General features: G+C 38.4%; 1 protein-coding gene across 2 annotated transcripts; it reads right to left on the minus strand.

The window, feature by feature from the left end:
* Window positions 1-1991: 1991 nt before the first annotated feature.
* On the minus strand, window positions 1992-24696 carry TYRP1 (tyrosinase related protein 1). Of its 2 annotated transcripts, none has more exons than XM_026671714.2 (8): window positions 24518-24696; window positions 23381-23834; window positions 18742-19064; window positions 17348-17552; window positions 15010-15177; window positions 11467-11646; window positions 9035-9181; window positions 1992-6576 (listed from the first exon to the last, which is right to left on the minus strand). In XM_026671714.2, exons 2-8 carry the CDS (start codon window positions 23739-23741, stop codon window positions 6377-6379), a joined length of 1584 nt encoding a protein of 527 aa, XP_026527499.1. In that variant the 5' UTR covers window positions 23742-23834; window positions 24518-24696; the 3' UTR covers window positions 1992-6376. The 2 variants fall into 2 exon arrangements, with proteins under 2 accessions (XP_026527499.1, XP_087813826.1); XM_087957700.1 differs by lacking the exon at window positions 24518-24696 and adding an exon at window positions 24371-24450.
* Between the last annotated feature and the right edge of the window lie 696 nt (window positions 24697-25392).

The raw sequence follows: 25392 nt of genomic DNA on the forward strand, positions 1-25392 counted from the left end.
TTCCTGTCGCTTGTGACATCACGGCACCCAAAAGTGCATCCGTTTCCTCCTGATTTCCTGACAATGAGAACTGGACAGATTCTGAGCCACGGAAATTTGTAGGCAGCATTAAGCCTTAACTTCAAACTGGACCCACCTTGCACAAAAAAATAAAAAATGCTGAGATGGAGTTTGGAAAAATCAAGAATCATTCCAAGCCAAAACATCAAAGCCGGACTCCCATTATTACCTGCGAAGAGACTTGCAAACTACTAATTTACACACTTACTGTATTTCCCAGGAGGCAATTCTTAATATTTAATCATTGACTATTGTTAGTAGGTCATGTATACAGGGTCACTGCTTTTTTTATGTTTGAGTCAGTCTTGACTCCTTGTGACTTCCTGGAGAAGTCCCTGCAGGTTTTTTTTTGGCAAAATTTCAGAAGGATTGTCTGCTTCCCAGGGCTGAGAGAGACTATGTCCAAAAATCACCTAGCTGGCCTTGTGGCTAACGCTGGGCTAGAACTCAAATCTTCTGATATATAGCCTGTATTTTAACAATTGTACCAATTTTTAAATAGCTTCTGCATGGTTGTGGTCTTTTTCATACTTACTATTCCAGAAATGTGATGAACTGCACTAACAGTGTATGTGTGTGTGTGTGTGTGTGTGTGTGTGTTCAGAACATGAAGGGTTAAAATATAATTAATTTGATGGGTACTGAGAATTGACGTCAAACGTTGTAACCATAACCCTAACCATAACCAACTGTAAACCTAACTCTATGTGCCTTCCACATATTTACATCTGGGTATTTGTAATATAAACATTGCTATAACTTTTCTTCATTCCATATTTCTTAAGAATACTTAAGAAAGAGTACTTGGAGACTCTTGAAACAAGTGATATAGATTGGTTTCCATCATGAAAGAATCACATCAAAGCAAAATGGGCGGCAAACAAATCTAATAAATAAACAAAACTTCAAAAGCTTATTCACTGAGCTACACATACCCTGTTAGTTGTAGCCATATAGCATACTGTGTGCTTTAAAAAGTAGTGAGCTAACTATATAATTAGACAGCTTTCAAAGGTAGGCCTTAGATTATAGTAATACCTACAGAAGTGGTATGTACTTAAGGTATAAAATGATTGTTTCCTTAGACACAACACTAAAGTATATACCTGGCCCACTTAGCAATTACAAATAATAGCAGCTCAAAATTAGTGCTGTGGAGTGCTGTGCAAGTAAGACAAAACAATAACCATAGTTAATGCAGAAAAAAGAGAATCTCTTGGGTTCATTCTAATTTCCGTCACTCTTTTACAATTCACAAGATCCTGTAATTCTTTTGAAGTCTATTTTTCATTACTCAAAGTATAAATTCTAGCAGTTGTCCGTTTCCTTCTTTTACCTCCCTATTTGTGCTTGCTCAAATAGGATTCTTCATATTTTTGATGTGCCAGTGGAAACTTAGAAGCCAATGTGACAGCAAATAATAGGAACAAACACATTCAAATATCTAAAATGTTTCTACTCTGTATGCCAAAATGATCCAAGCTGTAACTTATGCAAGTTCAAAGGACTTTGGACCACAGAAATTGATTTGGCTTAGCAAGGCTAGATGAGGATTGGCATTTATCCAAAGTAGGAATTTTAAAAAAGCACTTGGCAATACATGAAACCTACACGAACAACAATGAAGCATACATATTTTAAGATGTATTTTCTCAAAGAATGAAAAGAATTTATTTCACTTTCTTTTGGAATTGGCTCATGACAACTGTTTGATTAAACTACTGTCTAACCACAACAGTTAGCATGATCTGGAGAGAGTTATAATCCAAAATATTTAGTATGGGGCTTTAATCCTAACTTCTCCAAATAATCCAATATTGTTATATGTACATGTTAAGAAGTATTGAGAAAATGTCACTGAGTAACAGATGGAGTGTGCAAAGGTCACTGCTGTTGCCATTTTCTCACAAGCTGAAACTGAAAAATGAGAATATGGGTACAATTTATTTATTGTCAAATTTATATAGCCATCCATTTTACAAAGCAAGTGACTCTGGACGGTGTACAACAAAGCTAAAAAACATTAGTTACTAAACATCAAACAATTATTGTTGTTGTTGTTATTATTATTATTGCAAACATATAAAAACAAAGCTAAAAAGAAGAAAATTGGTTGAAGGGACATTAATAATAACAGAGCCATTTCAATAATTCACCAGTCCCCTGGGGTCCCCAAGTCTTGAGAAATTTTCAGAAAGTCAAAAGTGATGAAGCCCACCCTCATTTCGGTGGGGAGGATATTCCATAACATAGGGGTCACAGCAGAATACACCCATTGCCTACAGCCCCACCAAAAGTAGCTCCCTAGCCAATGGAACCACTACCATGCTCCCTCTGTTGGATCTGATGGGACAGGCAGATGGAATTGGGGAGAAGCTGTCCCTCAGATATCCCCGTTCCATTCCAAAAACTATATTGCTGTATCTAACTATATCTGCCAACTTCTGCAGCTATTAAAAAAGCTCCTACTTTTATTGCCAACTAACCTGTTCCTTGATGGAGACCTAGAACATTTAAACAACTGATAAACAATTCTTCATTCTTGGGCTTAGCAGCTTGTAATCCCAGGACTAAATCAACTTTGTAGATCCTATCTGCTCATTGCACTCAGTTGCCTTCACAATGGCAAAAGAGAAAGCATGTGACTTGTGTTTAAATGAATTAGTCAGTGTATGCTTCTAAAAAATACTACTCCTTGTGAGATTCCCCAGATAATATCAGCTATAATGCTTCTTGGTCAATGTCATAGTCAGAGTTGTTTCTCATATATATATTTATACTTTCTGATATATTTTCTATGATCTATTTTCCCCATCTGGGCCCTTTATTTAATCATAAGAAGTGTAATATTTTGACAGTGCATGTACAATTCAACCCCTGTTTTCTTTGGTTATTTTTTAATTATATTAATTATAAATGTCATTGAGCTTCTCAACCCCTTTGGATCAAGTATGAACTTTAGCATCGCACACCGTTTATTTTTAAAAAGTGCCAATATTACCCTCTTTAAGCTCAGTTCTAACCCAAGAACTGTTTTCTTACTGTTCTGCCCTGTGCTGACCTATGCTAATCCCAACTAAATTGAACCTAATAGAGCTCATTCACTTCAACGTAGACTAGTTGTGGAATGTAATCACAATAATACAATTAAATCTATACCCAGGACCCCGCTTCCCCTCAAAACTGGAAAATTATATCAGCCGTACATAAACTTGACATAACAATTCAGTGCTACAGTTCAGCCAACATAACTAAGGAAGGCCGAGAATTCTACCCACCAGTATTTAATGAGCACATGTTTTTCTGTGCTACCAACCCAATCACATTCCTCCTGGCTGGGCAGATCAAATGTTGGAGAGTTAATAATAAAGAGCTTTGATGTACTGATGTCAGAACAAAAATGAAATGATCTTGAAGTAGGGGTGTAAAAAGTGTTTAAAAAGTTAGCCTAGACCTGGGGAGACCCTTGTTGTAATCCCAGAGGATTTTGGGCCAGCCTCTCTCTCCCTTTCTCCCTCAGATCAACTATTTCTAAGAGTTGTTGTTACGAGGGGAAAAAAGGGAAGAGGAAATACAGTATACACTACCCTGAGTTCCTAAAGGAAAAGTGAGATTGAAGCAAAGGAGCAAGTACCACACAGGCAAAAGCTATGGGTGTCTTCTTTTTTTTCCTCAACAACAGACAACATAGTGGTTCATGCTGCAGTTTAAGAATGTGCTTGATTTAAGGATTTTTTTTTCCTCTGAAAAGGCACAGATTATCTAAATAAACAACAACAACAAGAAGAAAAACCCTGCAAAACATCTTGTCATATTCCTTGCTCTAGGAGTGCTACTCAGAGGGATTTGGGAATTTCTGGCTCCTTTGCAACTATGGGTTTGTCCCAGCGGATCTTAATCCCAGTTCACACAAGCAGGTGTGTGTTAGATCAGAGTAGATTTGGAGGATCTGAGGATGGATGGTATTTTTTTTTATCCATCTTGTGCTGCAGTAAACTCATTTTTTTGTCAAGTTGTAGACTGCTGGTGCTCTTTATGTCTGGGAGGATGGGTGACTAGTTAGGATAATATGAAGCCAGGTATCTGAGGGACCCTGGTGGCTTTCTGAATGCATTTGGGGATTTTTCCAGTGATTTTATAGGCAATTTCGTCATACATCTGGGCAATCTTTGAAATACAAGTAGTCTTCAACTTATCACCAGAGTGAAGATCAGAACTTCCAGTGCTTGGTGATACTATCATTAAAGGATTTTACAATATATTTGTCAGAGTTGTTAAGCAAATTATCATGGTCATTAAATAAATCACACAATCCTTAAGCTAATTTGGCTTCTTTGGTTCCCCATTGCTTGTCAGAAGCCTCTTGGGAAGATCACAAATGGCGATCATATGACCCCAGAAAATGGCAACAGTTATAAGTACATGCCAGTTGCCAAGTGCCTGAATTTTGATGATGTGGCTGCAGGGACAATGCAGTGGTTGTGAGTAGAAGAAGTGGTCATGGATCACTCTTTTTTTCAGTGATATCATCATTTCGAATGGTATTAAATGGTCTTAAAGTCAAGGCCTACCTGTATAGAAAGGATTAGGGCAGAGGTCTTCAAGCTTGGCAACTTTAAGACTTGTGGACTTTAAATCCCAGAATTCTGAGAGTTGAAGTCCACAAGTCTTAAAGTTGCCAAGTTTAGGAACCCCTGGATTAGGGCGTTGGACAAGATTGCTCCCATGTGCCTCTCTACAGTTGCTTATCCTTGGGGAGCGGGTGTCTTTCATTTACTGAGGCAATTTGGAAAATAAAGCTACTACAGATATGCCTGGAATAATCTTGGCAAAGGAATCATGGACTGATTATGACTGAATACCAATAAATGCCCAGATTTGGGCCTCCACCATGATGATAAAAACAGCAAAGCATGAATAGTTCTGCAATCTTCTTGCATCTGTAGATAACCATCCAGTGATCCTGCTCAGAATTACTTAGACCTGTTACGGAAGGAAAGGCAAGACAAACTCTAGCAGAGTGATCCCCAATCTTTCCAGCTTGGTGGCCCAGCTCAGTGTGGTGTGTGTGTGTGTGTGTGTGTGTGTGTGTGTGTGTGTGTGCAAGTGGCATCTGTAAATGGAGTTTCATGTGTGAGTGAAGGATGCTTGACCAGAGGGCGCTTGTGCTCATGTGCGAAGCTCCACTCACACGAGTGTAGAATGCTCATGTGTGAAGCTCCATTTACGCAAGTGGAATTTTGCATGCGCACCCTTACCTATCAGCCACCCAGTTTCGAACAGGCCATGGCCTGGGGGTGGGTGGGTGGGGACCCCCTGCTGTAGCAGACTGCTAAAATAATGTCTGTCAGTTCCTTTTCAGATTTAGTCATTTGCATTTGGTTGGGTTGAATGCCAGCTGAGTGTGATCTAGCAAGATAAGTGGGGCAACCTCTTGCAAAGGGATCTAGTTCAGCCTGAGGAGGTTGAGAGGATATTTTCTGACATCATCAGGAAATTGGACAAATGCCCAGCCTGGATGAATGGATTGATATGGGTGGATCTTTGGGATTCAGGAGTTATTAATATCTCTTGATGAGGGAATTTTTCCAAACAATGTCCAGAGACTTATTTGGGCATGCCTCAATGTAAACTTAGTTACAGAAAAACACATCACTATAGGTGGCTGAGATACTAGAATTAGCTTGCTAATTGAGGTGTACAGAGACAATCTAGCTGGTGACTGAATCCTAAAAAAAAACAGGGTAACTGTTTCCTTGGTGCTAGGAGTGTTTTGTAACATCTTACTACAAGATTTATTTTCCTTCTGTTCAATTGTCCAATTCAGAGACTGCTTGGACAAGTCTTTGAAGTTTTCTTGGCAAGGTTTTCAGAAGTGGTTTGCCATTGCTTTCTTCCTACGGCTAAGAGAGAGTGACTGGACCAAGGTCACCCAGCTAACTTAATGCCTAATTTGGGATTAGAACTGATGATTTCCTGCTTTCACCACTACATCAAACTGGGTCTCAGAACAAGATTAGCATAAACTTAATTTTTGCACCATCTTCCATATTAAAAGCAGTTAATACATACTTAGTAATTACTTTAACTTCTGTAAAATATTCATTGTTAGTCTTATATTGTGAACATACTGTAGATAGAACAGGAATGATGGGTGGGTGAAATCAGTAGCAATGTTTTAACCAGTCTAAGAAAGAATATGGATGGGAGATAAATATTAGATAAAGGAGGATTTTTTCTCACTCTGACATGTGCTTTCCTGCAGGCATGGATGAGACACAATAGATGCCAACAAATGCAGGTAAGTCACTTATATTCACACATCTGACTGCCTTGGGGTTGGAATGCTGTCATAATCGTCTGAATAGGTCAGATGGTGATTGGTGAGAAGAGGCTGGTGCTCCTCCTGTCTCCTGGAATACACAAAACAAGAGGCTGCAGCGAATATAATTGCAACCAGGATCAAAGCAGCAATTATGGCAATCGTTATGATTTCAGTCACATGGAGAGCTGGAGCTGAAAGAAATGGAGAAAACACAAAGAAGAGTGTCAGTTCTGTGAGCTGTTAACCCACTTGTGAATTTATTTTTAGACAATGTGGAAGTTAACTGAATTCCAATAATTTCAGGATCTTATGGAGTCTGAATTCAGTTCAAAACTTTAGCTATTTACTGAGTTTCCGGTTTGTCGGCTTCGCGAGCGGTAGGGATTCGTGAAGCTGCGCGATCCCTGCCGCGCTAGCCGTTTTGGGGCTCCGACCCGGACGGGTGCGGAGCAAGGCTGCCCTGCAGGGGTAGCTGAAGGTAAGGGGGATCCGGAGGAAGGGTCTGGGGGTGTTGCAGACCCCCTCCCTGGCCGGCAGAACCCCCTTTTACCAGGACGGTGCAGCGGCGGTCCGCAATGGCCGCCACAAAGAAGTCGAACAGCCGGGCAAGTATGCGCAGGAGGAAGAAGAGAAAGTTATTGAAAGTGAAAGTTCTTCTTGGTCGACCCAGGGCTTTGAGATTTATCTAATTTAATTCCTGGAAAAGATGTTTTTTTGATGATTTTTTCCACAAGAGAAAAAAAAGCGGCTATTTTGAGGTGCTGAAAGGAAAGTTTACTCTTCCTCCCGACGGAATTAAGCCGGAAGGGAGAAGATAAAGAAAATATATAAACTTGGATTTTGTTGGAGGAGATGCCTTGAAGATTTGAGGACAGAAATATAATTTTAATAAGGCTTTAAAATATAGATTTGGACTTTTTTTTTTATTTGTTTGATACCACCCCTGGAAGAGGAAGGGGGAATTTTGGCTTGCTTGGATTTATTGAGGATTGTGGATTTTGGGATTGTCTTGCCTTTCTCTCGGAATATTTGGTTGGTGTAAGAAGAAAGAGGAATAAAGAAAAGAAAAGATTTATTTATAATGGCTTTCCTTTTTGAAGACCTGAGGGATGAATATGAGCAAATAAAAGCAGCCTGCAAAGATGGCATGGAAAAAGCTTTTCTATTTCTAGAAATGGCGCTGGTCAATTACCAACAGACAATGGAACAGATGGAAACGGAAGAAGAACAACAAGGAAGAGACGAAGACGCCATCTTCATTGAATCCCAAAACTTATCTAAGGAAGAAGGAAGGAAGAGAGCAAGGAAAATGAAGGACTTAAGATCAAAAAAAAACATTTGAGAAAGAGAAAAATATGATGCAAAGCAAATATAATGATAGCAAACAAGAGAAAAAGGGAACACAACAGAGAAGGGATCCCAGCAAGGCAGAGGTTAGAAGAAGAAGGGGGTAGGAAGATTTGGTGGGGGAAGAAAGAAAGGGAAAGGCGGAGAAAAGCCTCAAAGCTTTAAAATTGGATGGGAGAAGAGGGATTTTTTTTAGAGACAAAGGATGAAATATAAATTTTTGTAAGAAAGATTCTGCTAAGGTACAGAAGATGGTATTGTAACATTTATATTTGAAATAGTAAATTAGAATGGTTTAAGATTTAATAAGAAATTAAAATGTTGAAGTTTTTAATAATGATTGATTTTTAAAATGTAATAAAATATCGAAGGAAAGGAGGATACAATGTATTTAAATATTTTTGGTGGATAGAATGTACCAAGCAGAACCAAATTGGGTATTTGTTATGTTGAATGTTAATTTTACTAACTTAGGGGGAGGATAGAAAGGCATCATACTCTGATTAGTGATTTCAGGAGAAATTCTTTTTACTATAAGAAGAGATAGAGGGATAATGAATGGGCAAAAGATACAAATTTAATGATTTATTAAGATGGATTAAATAAGATAGAATTGTGAAGAGTGATATGCGCTATTATTTTAGCCCATGCAAAGAGAGGTAACTGGGGCCAAGGTACTTTACTAAAAGATTTTTTTATGTTTGTTTGTCTTTGTTTGTGTTTTATGAGAATATTGGGGAAATTATTGTAGAAAGACAGGGAAAGATTTAATATGTAATGATTTGTTTGTTGTTGAAACTTTTAATAAAACTTGTTTTAAAAAAAAAAAAACTTTAGCTATTTACTCTGTAATATAAACCCATGAAATGAAATGAAAGCTTTTGGTAACATTACTAGAACATATCATGTAGCCAACTCAGAAAATGTGTTTTTCCTTACTATAAACCAAGCTGTTCATCAAATCAAGACACTGCGATATTTAATTTATTTGTCTTATGACAAATACATATATTTGTCTATATTTTTGATCAGCTGATTCTGATGCTAAAAAGGAGCATTCACTATTTATCAAATACCTTTTTCCTAAACAGATCAATCAAAATATTTAGATTTTAAAAACCACATATTTGACACTTAGCCTGATTAGTATTTAATGGTCCAAACCAGTCAAAGAAGCTGCAAAAATCAGTACAGCCCATGATGGTTATTTTGCACATGACATATACACAAATAATAAAGTTTCTTTTGATCTAAGAGAAAAAGAAATAATGTGCTACATGATGAAGAAATTACATAACTTACCTGGCCACTGAACTTCATAACTGTAGCCCAGGTTTTCTGGTGCTGTAACAAACATCTCATCATTGGTTACAGGAGGCCAAAATGGTACCATATTGTACTGTCTATTGTGTCCAATTGGGGCATTTTCTAATGGGTATGTTGAGTTATCTAAAGAAAAGGAAGTAACTATTAAAGTTTGAAAACTTGGAGTTAAATACTTAAATGGCTTTTCAGAAAAACTGATTTGACATTATTCATGGCTGATTATAAAACAATACTAAATGATAGATTAAACAACAGCATCTGCCTATCTATATCCTTGGGAAAGACTTGATAGATGGACAACAATGCCAAATCCAGTATAAACAGCAGGCTGATTGTATGACCAGATGTAATCTTCACCTAATAACAGCCAGCTTCCAATGTTATTTGGTTAGTTAATGGACTGACAATCTATGGATTATTTTAATAATAGAGTCATGACTGACATGCAAATAAAGTGAAGCTTTTAGTCCTGAATCAATGTTTAATACCACCTTATAGGACAACCATCCTTCTATAAATGCCAAATATTACAAAGCTTAGAATAGATTACGAACAAAACCAGTTAATATTCTATAATAATGTAGGTTGAGTGAATCAAAGATTTGTAGTTTTGTGTGTGTGTGTGTGTATTTCTAAACCATTAAGGTGTCTTAAATGAATCACAGTGGTGCAGTGATTAGAATGCACTTCTGCTGACTATCGGCTGCCTGCAATTTGGCAGTTCAAATCCCACCAGGCTCAAGGTTGACTCAGCCTTCCATCCTTCCGAGATGGCTAAAATGAGGACCCAGATTATTGGGGGCAATATGCTGACTCTGTAAACCGCTTAGAAAGGGCTGTAAAGCTCTGTGAAGCAGTATATAAGACAGTGGTGGCTAACCTTTTTGGGCTCCTGTGCATGCCAGCACCCAGAAGGCAACGTGCGTGGTCCCCCACACCTCCTGCACACATGTGCATGATCCCCCCCCCCTCTGCCCCCTTACCTGCACTGTGCCTCCCAGCTGATTTTTGGCTCATTTGAGGCCTTTTTCAGCCTCCCAGAGGCTCAAGGGAAGCCTCTGCAGCCTTTGGAGGCCAAAAAATGGACCCATTTCATCATTTCCAGTATTTCCGGAAATACGGGAAGTGATGAAACGGGCCTGTTTTTCGGCCTCCAAAGTCTGCAGAGGCTTCCCTTGAGCCTCTGGGAGGCCAAAAATCAGCTGGGAGGCGCGTGCATGCACAGTGAGGTAAGTTTGCATGTGGCACATGTACCATATCATGGATATAAGTCTAAGTGCTATTCCTATTGCCAATGCAACTATAAATTTTAACGTATTATGTTGGAGTCTAGCTGTGAATCTTTCATAGAACTTTCATATTGAAAAGTATTCTAGAACACATTCAAAAATAAGGATACACTCCAGATACTTTGAATAACAATTCCACAACCCTTTGATGATGATCATGTAGATTGAGACTGATGGAAGTTGAAATCTAGGTTATTATCCTTGTTATAAGGAATTTCTCCAACTCATGAATATTTGTGTTATTCACAAAGTATCACTTTTGCCTCATGGAAGCTGAACATTTATTCATTCTGGACATTCATGTGTGGATATTGATCATGGGTACAATGAATTAAACTGGGCCGATACTTTGTCAACTACTTTATCCTGTATTAATTGTCTCCTGACATAATCTTGTGAGACTCACCATGCCTTTCCATCTTTCAGTGCATCTGAAAGCTGTTGCTCTCAAGGTACTGTCCCTAAAAGTTTCTTTTTATCATCTTTTTTTTTATTCTGTAAGACAAGACTGACAAAAAACCAACTAACTTCTACAAAGCCAGTTCCTTTCAGCTGTCATTGCTCAGCAAAACATGGCATGAACTTAAGGAATTCTCCTGCAGGAACAAACAATCATATGAATCTTAAGAAATACCATTTGACTTGCTATTAAAAACACACACAGAGCATTGCTCTAAGATTTTTTTTAAAGATTGCCTTCAAATGTATACCCTACAACAGAGTGTGTATTGTTTTGCTTTTCTTTTGGGAGATGGAAATACAGAGAGCTACACATTCGCTGGAAGTTAGGAGACGTAAAATAAAAACAAAAACGTTAGCATTGCTGTTTCTTGGATCTGCTGATGCAAGGAAATACCAGAAGAGCTTATGATCTTCTGGTGTGATTTATCCTTTTATCAGCAATATATACAGTAATTCCTTTTGGGGGCTAGATTTTATTCTGCTTCTAGTAAGGAGAGATAAAGGACGCAGTCGCGGTTTGCTGCTGTGGGATCTTAGCAATCTTCTTTACAGAGACAGAGAGATGGTTGCCTGGATAATTTATCTCAAGCCTTGCCTTGGGTATGGATTGTACCTCGGATTCTGTACAGAGGAATAAGATAAATCCAGACTTCTCACCAGGGTTATGCCTTCTCAGCCATTCATCAAAAACAGCATCTGTAAACGTGTGGAGGAGGACAAAAATGGGATCATTTGGGGATAAATGAGTTTGGCCTCCAGTTCCATTCAAAAACAGATGAGCCAGATTGTGAAGGCTTCGCACCGCTGGATCATATTTTCCTGAAGGATTGCTGTAGCCTAGACATAAGAATAAAGAAGAGGGGAACAATTGAGAAGCAATTCCGGAAGTCTTTTGCCCGTTCTAGCTAAGCTCAATCCTACCTAGCAGAACATCAGAAAACTGTCTTGATCTTCTCCACCAAAATTGCATTGCTAAAAAGCTAGGCCAGTTTTATGAAAAAAACGGATCATCCCACAGCCCAGACAATAGCTTCCTGTTTCACAAGGACAGATAAGTGTAAGATCAGTGATTCTTAGCAATATATTACAATAGGCCTGGCTCAGACGATGGTTGCACAAAATGAGGTAAAGCACATGGATTGTGAAGACAAAGTAGGGAGGGAGGGAGAATGTGTTTTCCAGCCTTGAATAAAACAATTACTTTGTATATAGGCCAGACAAGGAATAATGGATGAAAACTGATCAAGGAGAGATTCAATCTAGACATAAGGAGAAATTTTCTGACACTAAGAACAATCAACCGATGGAATAGCTTGCCTTCGGAAGTTGTGGGAGCTTCATCACTGGAGGCTTTCAAGAAGAGATTGGACTGCCATTTGTCAGAAATGGTGTAGGGTCTCCTGCTTGGGTGGGGTGTGGGGGTGTGGGGGTGTGGGGGTTGGATTAGATGACCTATAAGGTCCCTTCCAACTTTGTTAATCTGTAATAGTAATAGTATCAACTTGGCAATAATATAGCTGAAATCTGTGTGCAATTTAATAAATATGGGTGCTCTTCTGCTCTCCAGGGGACAAGGTGTTTTTTTTTTAGTTCTTTAGCTGTCTTTAGAAGTGGCTTTGGGCTTCTGAAAATCCCAACTAGCACTCTAGATTCTTGGCATGTATGAATCTTGATTGTTATTTAGCCCAATGTTAAGGTGAAGTTAGGTGGCTATTATTAAGAGTGAATAAAATTAAATATTTAATATAACGTATTTAGCATCCTGTATATTAATTCCTTGCAAATTCATTCTTGCAATATTATTATGCTTTTTAAAACACACTTGTGAATCAGCTCTGTCTAGGTTCTGTGGTACTTTTCATTCTTGGAACTCTGTCTTTAAATATGTGTCTGGTGGTGTTTTTTTTTTTTAAAGCTTTCTATCAAAGAGAGGGAGAGAGAAAGAGAAAGGGAGGGAGGGAAGGAGAGAGAACTCACATACATACATACATACATACATACATACATGTATGTCCCAAAGGTGCTTTTTCAAGAGGCAACTGGACTTTCTGTTGTTTTTTTCCTTGAAGACGTTTCGCTTCTCATCCAAGAAACTGAAGACGCTTCTTGGATGAAAAGTGAAACCTCTTCAAAGAAAAAAACACACAGAAAGTCCTGTTGCCTCTTGAAAAAGCACCTTTGGAACAACCATGACCTGGATAACTGAGAACATCCACAGACATTATATACATATACATATAGATACACACACACACACACACACACACACACACACATATAATTAATAAATAACCTTAACCGTACAATGCTCCCTAAGTGTAGTCTTGAAACTAGATAAAACTGAAGTGACTGTGACCAAATTTAAGTCCACATAAATAATTTCACATTAATTTTTCTCAGCCCTTTTCTCTTCCACCTCTTCTCCATTTGCTATTGATGTTAAGATGGTACCATGTCTCAGCAAAACAACAATACCCTTTTAATTTTGCTTGCATAAAATATCCATGTTGTTCAAGATGCCAGAACCTGCATAGTTAATTAAAATTGGGAGTTCACACTTTCATATGAGGTGTTGATGACTTCAACTGCAGAAGCCAACGTGGTTGTATCAAAATATATTGTTCTACATATGCAATAACACAAGGAAAGGTGATATAACCAATTATTTTCCAGATATTTCCCAGATGATCCTTTTTGTAGAGTTGAGACTGAGATGACATTCTCATCAACTGAAATAGGATTGTATGTTTTACTGATCAGTCTTGTAGGTGAAATATATTGAGCTGTTCGATCATGTCAAGTACTGAACTGTAATATTGTATTGGATGGGACTTCTCTAAATGTGATACAGGTAAAAACACCTGTGGACACGCCTGTTATGATGGCTTAGATAGACTAACCATAATTCTCCTCTGAGACAAAAAGCCAGTATTGTTCAATGAGTAGTCAGTAAATGAGGTCTACCTGTATTTCTCTTCTGATGAATTGAGTTTCTGAATTGTTTGCTGCTGGTGATTGTTTTCTGACTTGGTTCCATATCTTAACATAATGATAGGTATACAACCTAGACTGGACCTGTGTAAATGATTTGTCCAGTTGGGGGACATAACATATTTAACTGTATTCAGTCAACATATTTAACTAAATAAAAGTTGATTGGTAGAATTGCTTAATTTAATGAATTAGGTCATGTTGATTTTATCTCTGTACATTAATAAAGTCCACTTTGCACAATAAAAATGAGGTCTCCTATAAAACTAAGATTATATTACCAAAACCTGATGGTAAAATAGCTGAACTTCACCAGCAGCATTTCAAAGCAGTTTTCAAGTTTTAACAGGGTTTGAAGGATGGCAAGAGTAGTACCTTATTTCCCTGAAGCTTCATGTTTCTATTCTCACTTCAACGTAACCCCGAGGACTATTATGGGTCTACTTCCTGAAATGGTGTGTGTATAACTTAAAGGATGGGAATTTTAGAAGCTTGCATCTCAAAGGTCTCCATATCCAATCCCATTTGCACCTTTAATTCCAAGAGACACTCCCTGTCCCCCAATTTTAGCCTTTCATTATCCAGAGACATCTCTAAATGGTCTTCTGGACCCACCAGAAAGTTGGAAGTTCCCATTTGGCTCCAGACCTCTTAGAGTTGGGCTACCCTGAGGCTTGATAAATCATGATCTGATGATGGGTAAGATGTTTGCTGTGGCCTATATTCATCTGCCTATGTGCTGTGTAACATGTATGGCCTCCATATAATATAATATAATATAATATGGCGAGAGATGGACATTTGAGTATGTCACTGCTTTTAACAAGGTCAAGAATATGCTATGCTTTGAAGTGTTTCTTAATTTTTTAAAAAATCATTTCCTGAGGCAAAGTATCTTAGCCTCGAATAATATTACTTGCTGATGTTGAATAAAGCCAACATTTGCTTTAATTTCACCCATCACTGGTAGGGCCACTGATTTTGAGAAAACCTCCTGAATTCAATAAAGGAATTCCCTCACATCCTATTTGTTTCCAGATTTGAAAAATCAGATAATGAATCTTGGGGATGATTACTTAAATTTCTTTTCCCTCCCACTAAAGGATTTGAACCATTTGTTTGTTTGCTTGCTTTTACCCACGTCAACGTTAGGAGTGTGGTGCATTTCACCTTTGGCTTCAAGAGTTTGTTTGCTTTGGAGTGACTTGCCTTCAACAGTGTTACGGAAACTGTCTGCTGAATTGGAGTAGAATGGAGGCGTGTCAAATAATCCGACTTCTAAGCAAAGAGCAACATCCTCAGCTTTTGGAAGGCGCTGCACCAGAGGACGGGCGACATTTCCAGCTGGATTGCGTCTAATTGGACCACCTTCTGTGCCTGACATTTGGAAAAACAAAACAAAAACAGGGGTATGAGGGTGGGGGAATAAAATTAAATGGATTATCAGGTTAACCTTATAATCTAAGAAATAATGCAGGGAAGGCATCTTAAAGAAAAAGCATCCCACGTTCTTCATTTTTGGTTAAGAACCACTCACAGTCAATGTTGCATACATAACCTGCTGAATATCTTTTATTTTCCCAAAGGCCACTTATCGTATGGTAAATATAGAAAATATATAGGAGATTTATGCATGCTCTGTCCACTTGGTTGTGCTCAATTGTTATGTTTTCCCCCCCCCTCTAATTGTTACTTTATTCCTCTCTATTTATGCATTGGTTTCTCCCAAAGCAGGCTGGATTTAAAAAAAAAATGGTATTAATTTGCATTTACATTGTTTCCCTATATGTACATTTTTGGTGTAGATATTTTGAGCTGTGGATGAAACTCGAGAATTCCAAATGTGCAGCTGTTGATATAGAAAGGGTATACTAGATTTTACGTAAGTTTGAAGAGGGTAACACAGGATCACTAAAACATAAAACATTAGTCTGAATAGATTTCTTCCCTTTCTTTGCTACTTTGGGGCTTTTATAGTAGAAGGAGGTTGATAGCAATATCACTTAGGTTTATAAAAGGTAATAGAAATCATTGTGATATATAAAAGTACAGTAAGGCCTACTTTTAAGACATTGAGACAGAAAGATTATTAATTCTTATTTAAATTTTGCTTCTGCCATTAATTCAATCAATGGCCTTAGATTATAGATGTAATGATGAGACACTAGGGCAGTGTTTCTCAGCCTTGGCAGTTTTAAGCAAGATGGATTTCAACTGAATTCTGGGAGTTAAAGTCCACCCATTTTAAAGTTGCCATGGTTGAGAAACATTGTGCTTGAGTCCCATTTATTTCCTCAACCTATTGGACATAGCACATACAGCCTCTGTAAAATGTTATTGCAAAATTTTAACTTTTAATGAAATAGTAGGGGGAAAATTAACATAGGGAAGAACCATAGCTAAGACATTTTTAAAGTGAATAAAACTATTGGCTTTTTTTCTGGACTTACCCAGTTTTCTCTTTTGAACTCTGTCCATGTTTTTGAAATTGGGGCCTCAAAGCGTGGATCTCAAACCGATGTATCCCAGAAAAAAGCTAGACATTCTGGAATAAGTCTTTCTCCTTAGTTCTAGATTGGACCTCACCTTGATATGTTTCCACCTGTTATTTCTTGTCCTGTCCTCAGGTGCTTTGGAGAATAAATTGAGCCCCTCTTCCCTGTAACAGCCCCTCAAATATTGGAACACTGCTATCATGTCACTCCTAGCTCTTCCCTTCATTAGACTAGACATAAATTTGAAAGAAAGCAGAATTTTCCTCAATATTCAAAATTGGAAGTGTTTCACATGAGAGTGAACTTGATTAATGATAAAAAGTGTTCATGTCCTCTGAATGAAACATGTAATGTTTTGTGTGTATTGGTGTTGTGGTTAGTCGACAGCAGGTGTGGACGGCTGAGGAGAGCGAGGACTCAGATGAGGGGCCAGGACCATTAGGGAGTGGACTGCTGCCTTTAGAGATTGTGGGGGCTGGCAGAGATTGTGGGGGCTGATGAGGAGGTTCCTGAGGAGCCTGTGCCAAGTGTGCATGTGCGCAGGATTGCTCGCAGGAAAGAGGAGCTGCAACAACACGGGCGACTTGAGAGTAAGGCTGCAAGGTAATGGCCCCTCCTTCAAGAAGATAAAAGCCAGCTGTGAAGCAAACATTCTTTGCAGGAAGCAAAGATGTTTTGAAACTCAGCCTCGTGGACATTACAGTATTTTAAGTTGGTATTTGAAGACTCTTGTGTTGTGAAATAGTTCTTATCTGTGATTCTTGGCAGTCTCGTACAGTTTTGGCAAGGTTTGTGCTTATCAAAGTAATTAGTTTGCAGCAGCCTTTTAACCGGAGATTTGTAAGACTCATTGAAAGGTTTCTGTTCCCTTTGGTTATTGCTTGCCTTATTGGAAAAAGGTTTGGGTCAGAACAATGGGTGTGCAATTTGAGGTAAAGATGAAATTAAGCCTGCTAGGTTCCATATATGAACCAAAAAGAACTCTTACATTTCTTTATTACTCTTAAGGAAACTGTGATAACAGCTAAATAGCACTACAAATCTAGGCTTACTGTTGCAAATGGTTCCCAATGTGTCGTAGTCTTCAATAGCCTCACATAAGATGCGCCACTGTGAGAAGATTGAGTTGGGGCTGAGAAGAGAGTCGTCAAAGCTGCTTCTGGATCCCATGAGATCATCTGTACAGATGTCACAACTGTTTCTACCTGTGGCAAAGTTCCAGTAAGGGAGGGCAAAAGAAGGATCCTGTAGCATATTCTGGTGGGTAGAATATGGGATTCATGATGAGCCATGCTGTGTTGCAGACAGAACCACACAAGTCACAAGGAAACACAAGTCATTCTTGGCAGCTTCTTTTCTAGCAGGCCACTACAATCAAGTTTGAACTTTAAATATATGCATCTGAATATGATACTCATTCTAATAAGAGGCTTTTGGTTGAAGAAAATCAGATCCCTATTTACATCCACAAGGAGTGCTTTTGTATACTCAGGATATCTGCAGCCTGGATAGGTCCCTGGTGATATTCAAATGTTTTGAACTACAACTAATTTGACTTTTTTGATATGTATGTGTGTGTGTGTGTGTGTGGTTATGGGAATTTTGAATGATTTTCTATTTAAATAGTTGTCAAACAGCAGGTTGCCTAGGTAATCTGTTCTGACCCAGCTCCTGAAACAGGACAAATTCTCTGATGTGAACTCAAAAGATTCCTTTATTAGGATTGCTGGCAGCCCCGGCAAAAAGTTTCTCTTGCAGGCTAACTAGTCCGTTGGGCCAGAAGATGAATAGTTGTCTGCCACACCTATCCATCTCCACCCCCTGCCTTTTATCCCCAGAGCTAGGGTGGGGCCTTGCTAGCAACAGTGGCTCTTCCTTCCCTAGGATTGGCCCACAGCTTTCCACTGCTCTCCTCTGCCTTCCTCACAGCTGCATGTCAGGCACTAGAGCCAGCTGTTCCTCCCCTTCTTCATCAACCACCTCCATACCTGGGGGCTGTTGATTCTCCATCTGAGGGCTGACGGATGGCCCAGGCTCCACCTCTCTCTCTCTCTCTCTCTCTCTGTGCCAGCTCCATTCCTTCTTCCCCCTCGGAGTTCCCAGGTTGCCCTGATGCTGACTCTGACTCCCATGCCTCCTCCTCCTCCTCTGATTCAGCTGCTGGAGGCCACACCACCATCCAACATTAATTATCTACAGCAGGGGTGTCCATTCTTGGCAATTTTAAGACTTGTGGACTTTAACTCCCAGAATTTCTTAGCCAGCCATGAATTCTGGGAGTTGAAGTATTCAAGTCATAAAAGTTGCCAAGTTTGGACACCCCTCATCTACAGCTTTCCCGGTAGCTTCTTTTAGGCAAGGAATATCATCATTCCTAACTGAAAATGAGGCAGAGCTTGCCTGTTCTTTGATCTGAGACTAAGCGATATAAATAAAAATACTTTACCTGAATATCTCTCTCCAGTTGTAGCAGGTGATATCTGTGCCAAGTGAGAAATGCTGGTCCTTCATGGGAGAAATCTACTCCACCAAAACTTTGCTGTCCAGGCCCAAGATAAGTTTTTCTGACCGAGTAATAATGAGACCACACAAAATAGTTATAAATGGACACATTTTCAAATTGCGGAGTGTTGCCATCAGGACCCAAGATCTCCTCACGTCTCCTGGTTGCAATCATAAAGTCAGGGTGTGTTGTACTTTTGGCTTGCTGTAAGACTCTTAGAAACTCTGTCCTTTCTTCACTAGAAAAATCCAGAAGATTTCGTCTAACTGGAGGTCAAAGAAATAGAATTAAAGCCATATTAAAGACTGAAAATACATGCTTATCAATAACCTGGTTAAAAAGGATCTCAAATCAAATCATGTTTCAACAAGATGTTGTACCTAGAGAAGATGGATAAAAATACTTAAGTATTTTGAAATAAAATATAAAACCAGAATGGGGACTGCACAGAAGTATAGGCTATTGTATTATATAACTTAATTCAATTTTGTTTATAAAGCCAGAGATTTTAAGGTTGGCTTCTATAGCTCGAAAGCATGCAAATGCAAGTAGATAAATAAGTACCACTTTGGTAGGAAGGTAATAGTGCTCTCTGATGTTGTGCTGTCCACATGACCATGGAAATGTCTTTGAAAGCATTGGCTCAATGGCCTTGAAAGGGAGATGAATATCCCTAATAGCTGGCAACGACTAGTGGAATAAAATCTGCAGGGACACCTTTACCTTTTTACCTCTATAAATGATGTGACTATTTTGGGAGCTGGGAATTGGAATAAGCCTTTTGATGAAACCTTTTAGATTTTCCATGGTATAATAAAGAGTTTTAAATTAATACATCATCGCCTCACGCCCCACTGCAGACAAAGTAAATATCTTGTGTATGTAAGTCATTTTATGTAATACAGTTGCTTTCAATTCAGTATACCATTTATGAAGCAAAAAGAGATATACAGGCCATTCTGCAGATACATAGATTAACATATCTCATGAATTTCAAAAAATGTATTTGATGAAGCTCATCAACTATAAGAGGGTTCTAAATTCCACATTTCACTTCATACCATGAATTGGCTTATCAATTAATATGTCCCTTGAGTGTGAATAAATATGGATGTAGGTAAAATGCCCCTTGATGAATTTATTTATCAGATTTATTGGCCACCTATATCACCAAAGAGTAACTGGATGGAATAAGTACATGATAAATTCAGACTTTTTCGGGAGTAGTGGATACACAAAAGATTTAGAGCTGCATTACAAAGAACACATGATGAAGAACATATCTTCATTATCTTTATTCACTATTACAATGCTTAGAAACTTTCCCACACTGCATATTTGGAATGAAGATTTCAGTAAGGGAAAGTTATAGTAATTGATATTTTACATTCACTTAAACAAGCAAACAAACAAGGATAAAACAACAATAATATATTTTCACCATTGCAAATCTTACAGGCACATTGCAATTTGGAAACACCTTTTTATTCTGAATTGGTAAGATGTAGCTGCTTTATGTATTTCTTTGAAGTATTTGCATATCACTAAGTCCACAAGTATCTTTCATGAAGTTAATATATCTCCATCACAGTCGTCGTCTCTATAAAATCACAACCTGACTTTGGTGTCCATGTTCAATGGCCACATTTAAATTTATTAAAATCTTACTTAATAACATCTGGGTAATTTCATATCAATTTCTGTGAAAGAGATCAGTTGTGACTACGCTTCTGAATTCCATCATGGAAAGACTTCATCTGAAACTCTGATAGGAAACTATTTCATAGGGATAATTCATAAAGTAAAAAAAAAAGATCACACCCTTATTTCCCTCCCCTGATCTCACATGGAAAAGATATCTAAACACAGTTTGGAACAACAAATGCACACAGCAGGAGGTAATAGCTTACCCAGATGCCACGCAATAAACAAAATCAACTCAAATTGTACTCAGAAGCTTATTGGAAACTACTGTGGCACACCAAAAAACCACTATTTTATGACATGGATAGCTGTCTCTTGCCCGCAAGAGATTCCCAAACTCTGCACCAGCTGCAACTTCCCAATCCCATGGAACACACATTTCAGTCAACAATTTTAAATATGATAAAAGTGTTAGTATTTATTGTCAGGATCTCATTCAGGAAGGGCTGAAGACAAAGCCTTCTCAAGCTACAACCTCCACTATCTGTCTAGCATTAGCTGTGAGTCTAGGAGGATCCCTAGTTGTGGATTTTTTATTTTAGCAACACTATCTCCCCAATTTTATTATTACTTGGGCAAGAAAAGGGTCAAATATCTTCTGGACAAACAATAACCCTGTTTTTCAGGGATTCAAACTCAGTTTCTACCCATCCCATTTCTATTGGTCTGAAGCCAATTCCATCGCATTCCTGGATAGGTTGGAAGTAGAAATGTATAGCCGGCATACTGATGATTCTTCAACCCAAACTGGTGAATGACTTCTCCAAACATCTTCATGTATATATTAAAGAACTGTTATAAGAGTGTAATGGATTGGGTACTGCAGCAGCATGGGGGGATTTTGGCAGCTCAGAGCTTTCTTAGAAAGAGTCCCAGATAAAGAGACTACACTGTCACGAGTTGGATAGGAGAGGAGGGAAGTTGTTCAGTGCAACCACACCCTAGTATCTCTCAAGATATATTAAATAGATTAGAAATTTATAGCTTTAGTTTGGCAAGAGTCTGTCTATTAGATGTCTAACACATTGACGTCAGGTCCAAGCCAAGAGATGAGACAGTGAGATCCAACTGAATTCAACCCTTTATTTGCTTAAACCTAAATACAGGTAGTCCTTGACATACAAGAGTTGATTTAATTACTGTTCAAAGTTACAACAGCACTGAAAAAGTGACTTATGATCATTTCTCAAATTTATGACCATTATAGCATCCCCATGGTCACATGATCAAAATTCAGATGCTTGGCAACCAGCTCCTATTTTTTTGATGGTTGAAGTATCCTGGAGTCATGTGAACAGCTTTTGTGACCTTCTGACAACCAAAGTCAATGGGGAATCCCAATTCATTTAACAACCTTGTTACCGACTTAACATGTTCAATGATTCACTGTGGCAAGAAAAGTTATAAAATTGGGCAAAACTCATTTAACAAATGCATCACTGAGTAACATAAATTTTGGACTCAATTGGGGTCATAATTTGAGGACTACCTATATATCCTGAGAGATTTTAGGTTATGGTTACCCTGAATCTCTTCTTTCCTTCCCCATCTAGCTCATGACTTGATCCAGGCTTCTTTCGGGCAAACTCGGAGCTGGCAAAATCCTTCCCGTACTGCTGCTGTAAGTGTACATTCCATTATAGAGAGTAACAAACCATCATTGCTTGGATGACTTTTCTTCCCCACAACCAATTGGTACTATCCACTTAGAAAGGAGTGGAATCACAGTAAAGCAGTGCCTGCAACCCACAACTCTCACAGATGCTACAGAAAAATACCATGGTCAACATCCTTGACCTGCTGAGAGGTCCAAAAGGACCAAGAAGAATGCACTTCTCTTATCAGGTCCTGATAAAGGTCATCCACCAGGATGAATGAAAGTGGATTCTATCCTATAACCAAGCCTGAATGTTGACCAAAAGAAATCCAGATAATCTGCTGCATTTCTCAACATACCCCAATGTAACTTCAGAAAGTTCTAAGAACTGTTCTTTTTAAAAAAAATAAATCTGAATTTTCACTTCTTCCTTGGTTTGTTTTGATTCAACACAAAGCATTTATTTATTGGATTAAATCATAAACTGGGTTTGAGAGGGGTCATTTTTATTGTTCAATGAGAAGCGTAAAAAATGCTGTGGAAAACATTTTTTTTTTTTTACTGTTTTTTGAGATCGTCTCCGATTCATGCAATAATTATTTTCTTCTTACTAAATATTGTTATGCGCTCACATACTTTCATTTTGCTGAATGCTTGGTCTTGGGAATTATTCAAATTCCATGTAGCATTAGAAAGGCAAATGAACAGCCGTTTTTTCGAATCAAACAACATGGAAAACCTCACTTAGAATAATTCTTAATAATTCTTAACAGCCTAAACAGAAAGGCATTCTTTAGGGTTGCTGTTTATATCTTCTCCTGACTTTACTACCAACAAGCTTTCAAACAAAATACATATTTTGTGACTTTTATATTCCTCCTCCCTCAGGTCTTCTTGTTGTCTGATCATCATCCCCTATGGCAATTTTTTTTTTCATGGAGAAGAAGCATGAAGCTGGAAGTTCTACTACATCAGTGTGAAATAAATTTGCACAAGATTGCAAATCCAGTCAATAACATGCATGCATTTCCCAATTATTTACTTATGGTTTATTTGTTTTCTTTCTTTCTTTTTTCTTTTTAAAAAGTCTGCTTTTCTTTTAAATTTAGAGACTTAGGCTTTGGTGACCAAGAGATGTGAAGACAGATGCCAACCCATTTGTTATTTGAGATGACCAGGCAAGGCACCTTGTGAAGTCTTTCTTCAAACATTAGTATCATTACTGGAAGGGCTAAAAAAGAAGCGCCACGATCGTGTTCTCTTTCTTGCTAGTGTGCTTACCTATATTAATCTTCTGGTCACAGGTGGGGCCAGTCCAGCCAGGTTGACATGAGCCACAGTTGTAACCATAAAAATTGCGGTTGCACCGACAAGTTCGATTAAAGAAACGAAGAGGCCACTGCTCACGGTCATCTCGACCATCATGCATATATTGAGGTCCATGGGGTCGGGAATCTGCTGTCACTTGTATGCACTGGCCTCTTCCAGAAGATGAGCCGCAGCGATCCAAACCAGGAACCACTCCGGGAGTCAGATCTGGGCAACATTCGCCTTGGATCAGCACATCCACTGTAGTGCATTGTCGTGGAAACTGAGCATTAGTTGCTTCCAACAGGAGGAGTAACAGTATTGAAAGATTCATAATAACTTTGAGATCCCACCAAAGCAAAGCCGTAAGGTTGCGTCTCTAGGTATTTGAGGAAATTCTCTTAATTTCTTTGTAAGAAAACAGGCTCTGAAATAAAAGGGACAAAGGGCATAAAAATCCTCTGTTTAATACTATAAACTCCTATTTTGCCATGAAAAGGAAATGAAAAGGAAAAAAAAAACCTCACTTCCATTTTTTGGAGGATTGAATGCATGGTTATCAATATCAATATCAACATTCAAAACAACAGTACTTAAAAGTGTTGCTACTTTAGATCATTTAAAATAATTCTTGCCTCAATGTACTGTAAGCCCCAGGATGGGGTTTGAAGAAAAAGATGCATATACACTTGTTGCAAACCTAAAGGAACCATGACATCCTTTAAGTTTAAACATTGTTTTCATCATTCCCAGAGAAAGCAGAAGCTGCAGATCCATACAGCCATTCCTATATTCCTATAATCAATCTATTTCAACCCCCATATTTCTGTCCTCCTATCTTTTCCTTCTCTCTCTTCACAAACATCACAATTGCATTGTGTCCAATCCTCCAATTATATTTCCAAGTATATCAAGCAAGAAACCTTTCCATGTATTAATTATCACAAGAATAGTTTACAATACCTAATAGTTTTCACACTCCTGCTCTGATAAACATAGCCCCAAGATTAACCTTAATTCCTCAGATCCAAGTATAAATTACATATATTGTGCACTTCATCCCTCTAATTTCTCTCCAAATGTATATTTCCCAAGATCTTGGCCTTTTACCTTTTTATTTACAGACGTCTTGAGCCCTTCTCGGTAGAATTTTCTTTTCATTCCCCTATTTTCCCCCTGTTTCTCAACTCCCAAACCCAGCAGTGCTAATTTGCTTGGGATAATCTACTTTCTAATCCTGGTCTTGCCAACTATTTGGTCTGGCACAACCCTTTCCCTTTCTCTCTGCTTCTAATCCTTTTCTACCTCAATGGGTTTCTTTGAATAAATAGCTGAGCTGCACATGATGCTTTTCATGCTGATCTTGTGATTTTTACTGGTTTCAGGAAATGTCAAAGGCAAGTAATTGCAGTGAAAACACAGAAGTCCACACTGTAGACGCTTAGTAGTTTTTATGCCAAGTGCATCAAAGCCCTTGTCCCTCTCTCTGTGTGTGTTTTGTTATGGCATGAGGGTCTCCTTAAAGCATCTGATAAGTGGACCCCTTGTTGAAAGGCCTAAATAAATAGAATTCACCCTTTCCTGCTAAACTGATTGATTATGTGCTATCAAGTTGGTTTTGATTCTTAGCGAACACATGCATTCTTTAGAGCACAGGTGAACAGCTTTGAGCCTAAACTACACAAAGCCTGTGAAAGCTTTGCAAAGTTGAGATTAAATTGTTAAGGAGCATGTAAAAAGTGGGGGCAACTATTAATTCATAAATGGAAAACAAGCAGGGTCACTCTTCCAGTTTTTTTCTTCCTCCATTTTCAAAATGGAGCTGTGTTTCATTCTATTAAAGGTTATCTTTGGTGATAAGTCTACATCTTTCCTCTTTATCCTGGCAAGATTTGTAGCAGTGGTTTGAGAATGCTTTCTTCCTAGGTCTGACAGTGACATGACAAGATCACCTTGTTCATTGTCTTTGTGTCTGTGGTGAGACT

The sequence above is a fragment of the Notechis scutatus genome, chromosome 2 (genome assembly GCF_049901735.1).
Source record: "Notechis scutatus isolate UNSWTSFEM ecotype Mainland chromosome 2, rNotScu1.2, whole genome shotgun sequence".
Lineage (NCBI taxonomy): Eukaryota > Metazoa > Chordata > Lepidosauria > Squamata > Elapidae > Notechis > Notechis scutatus.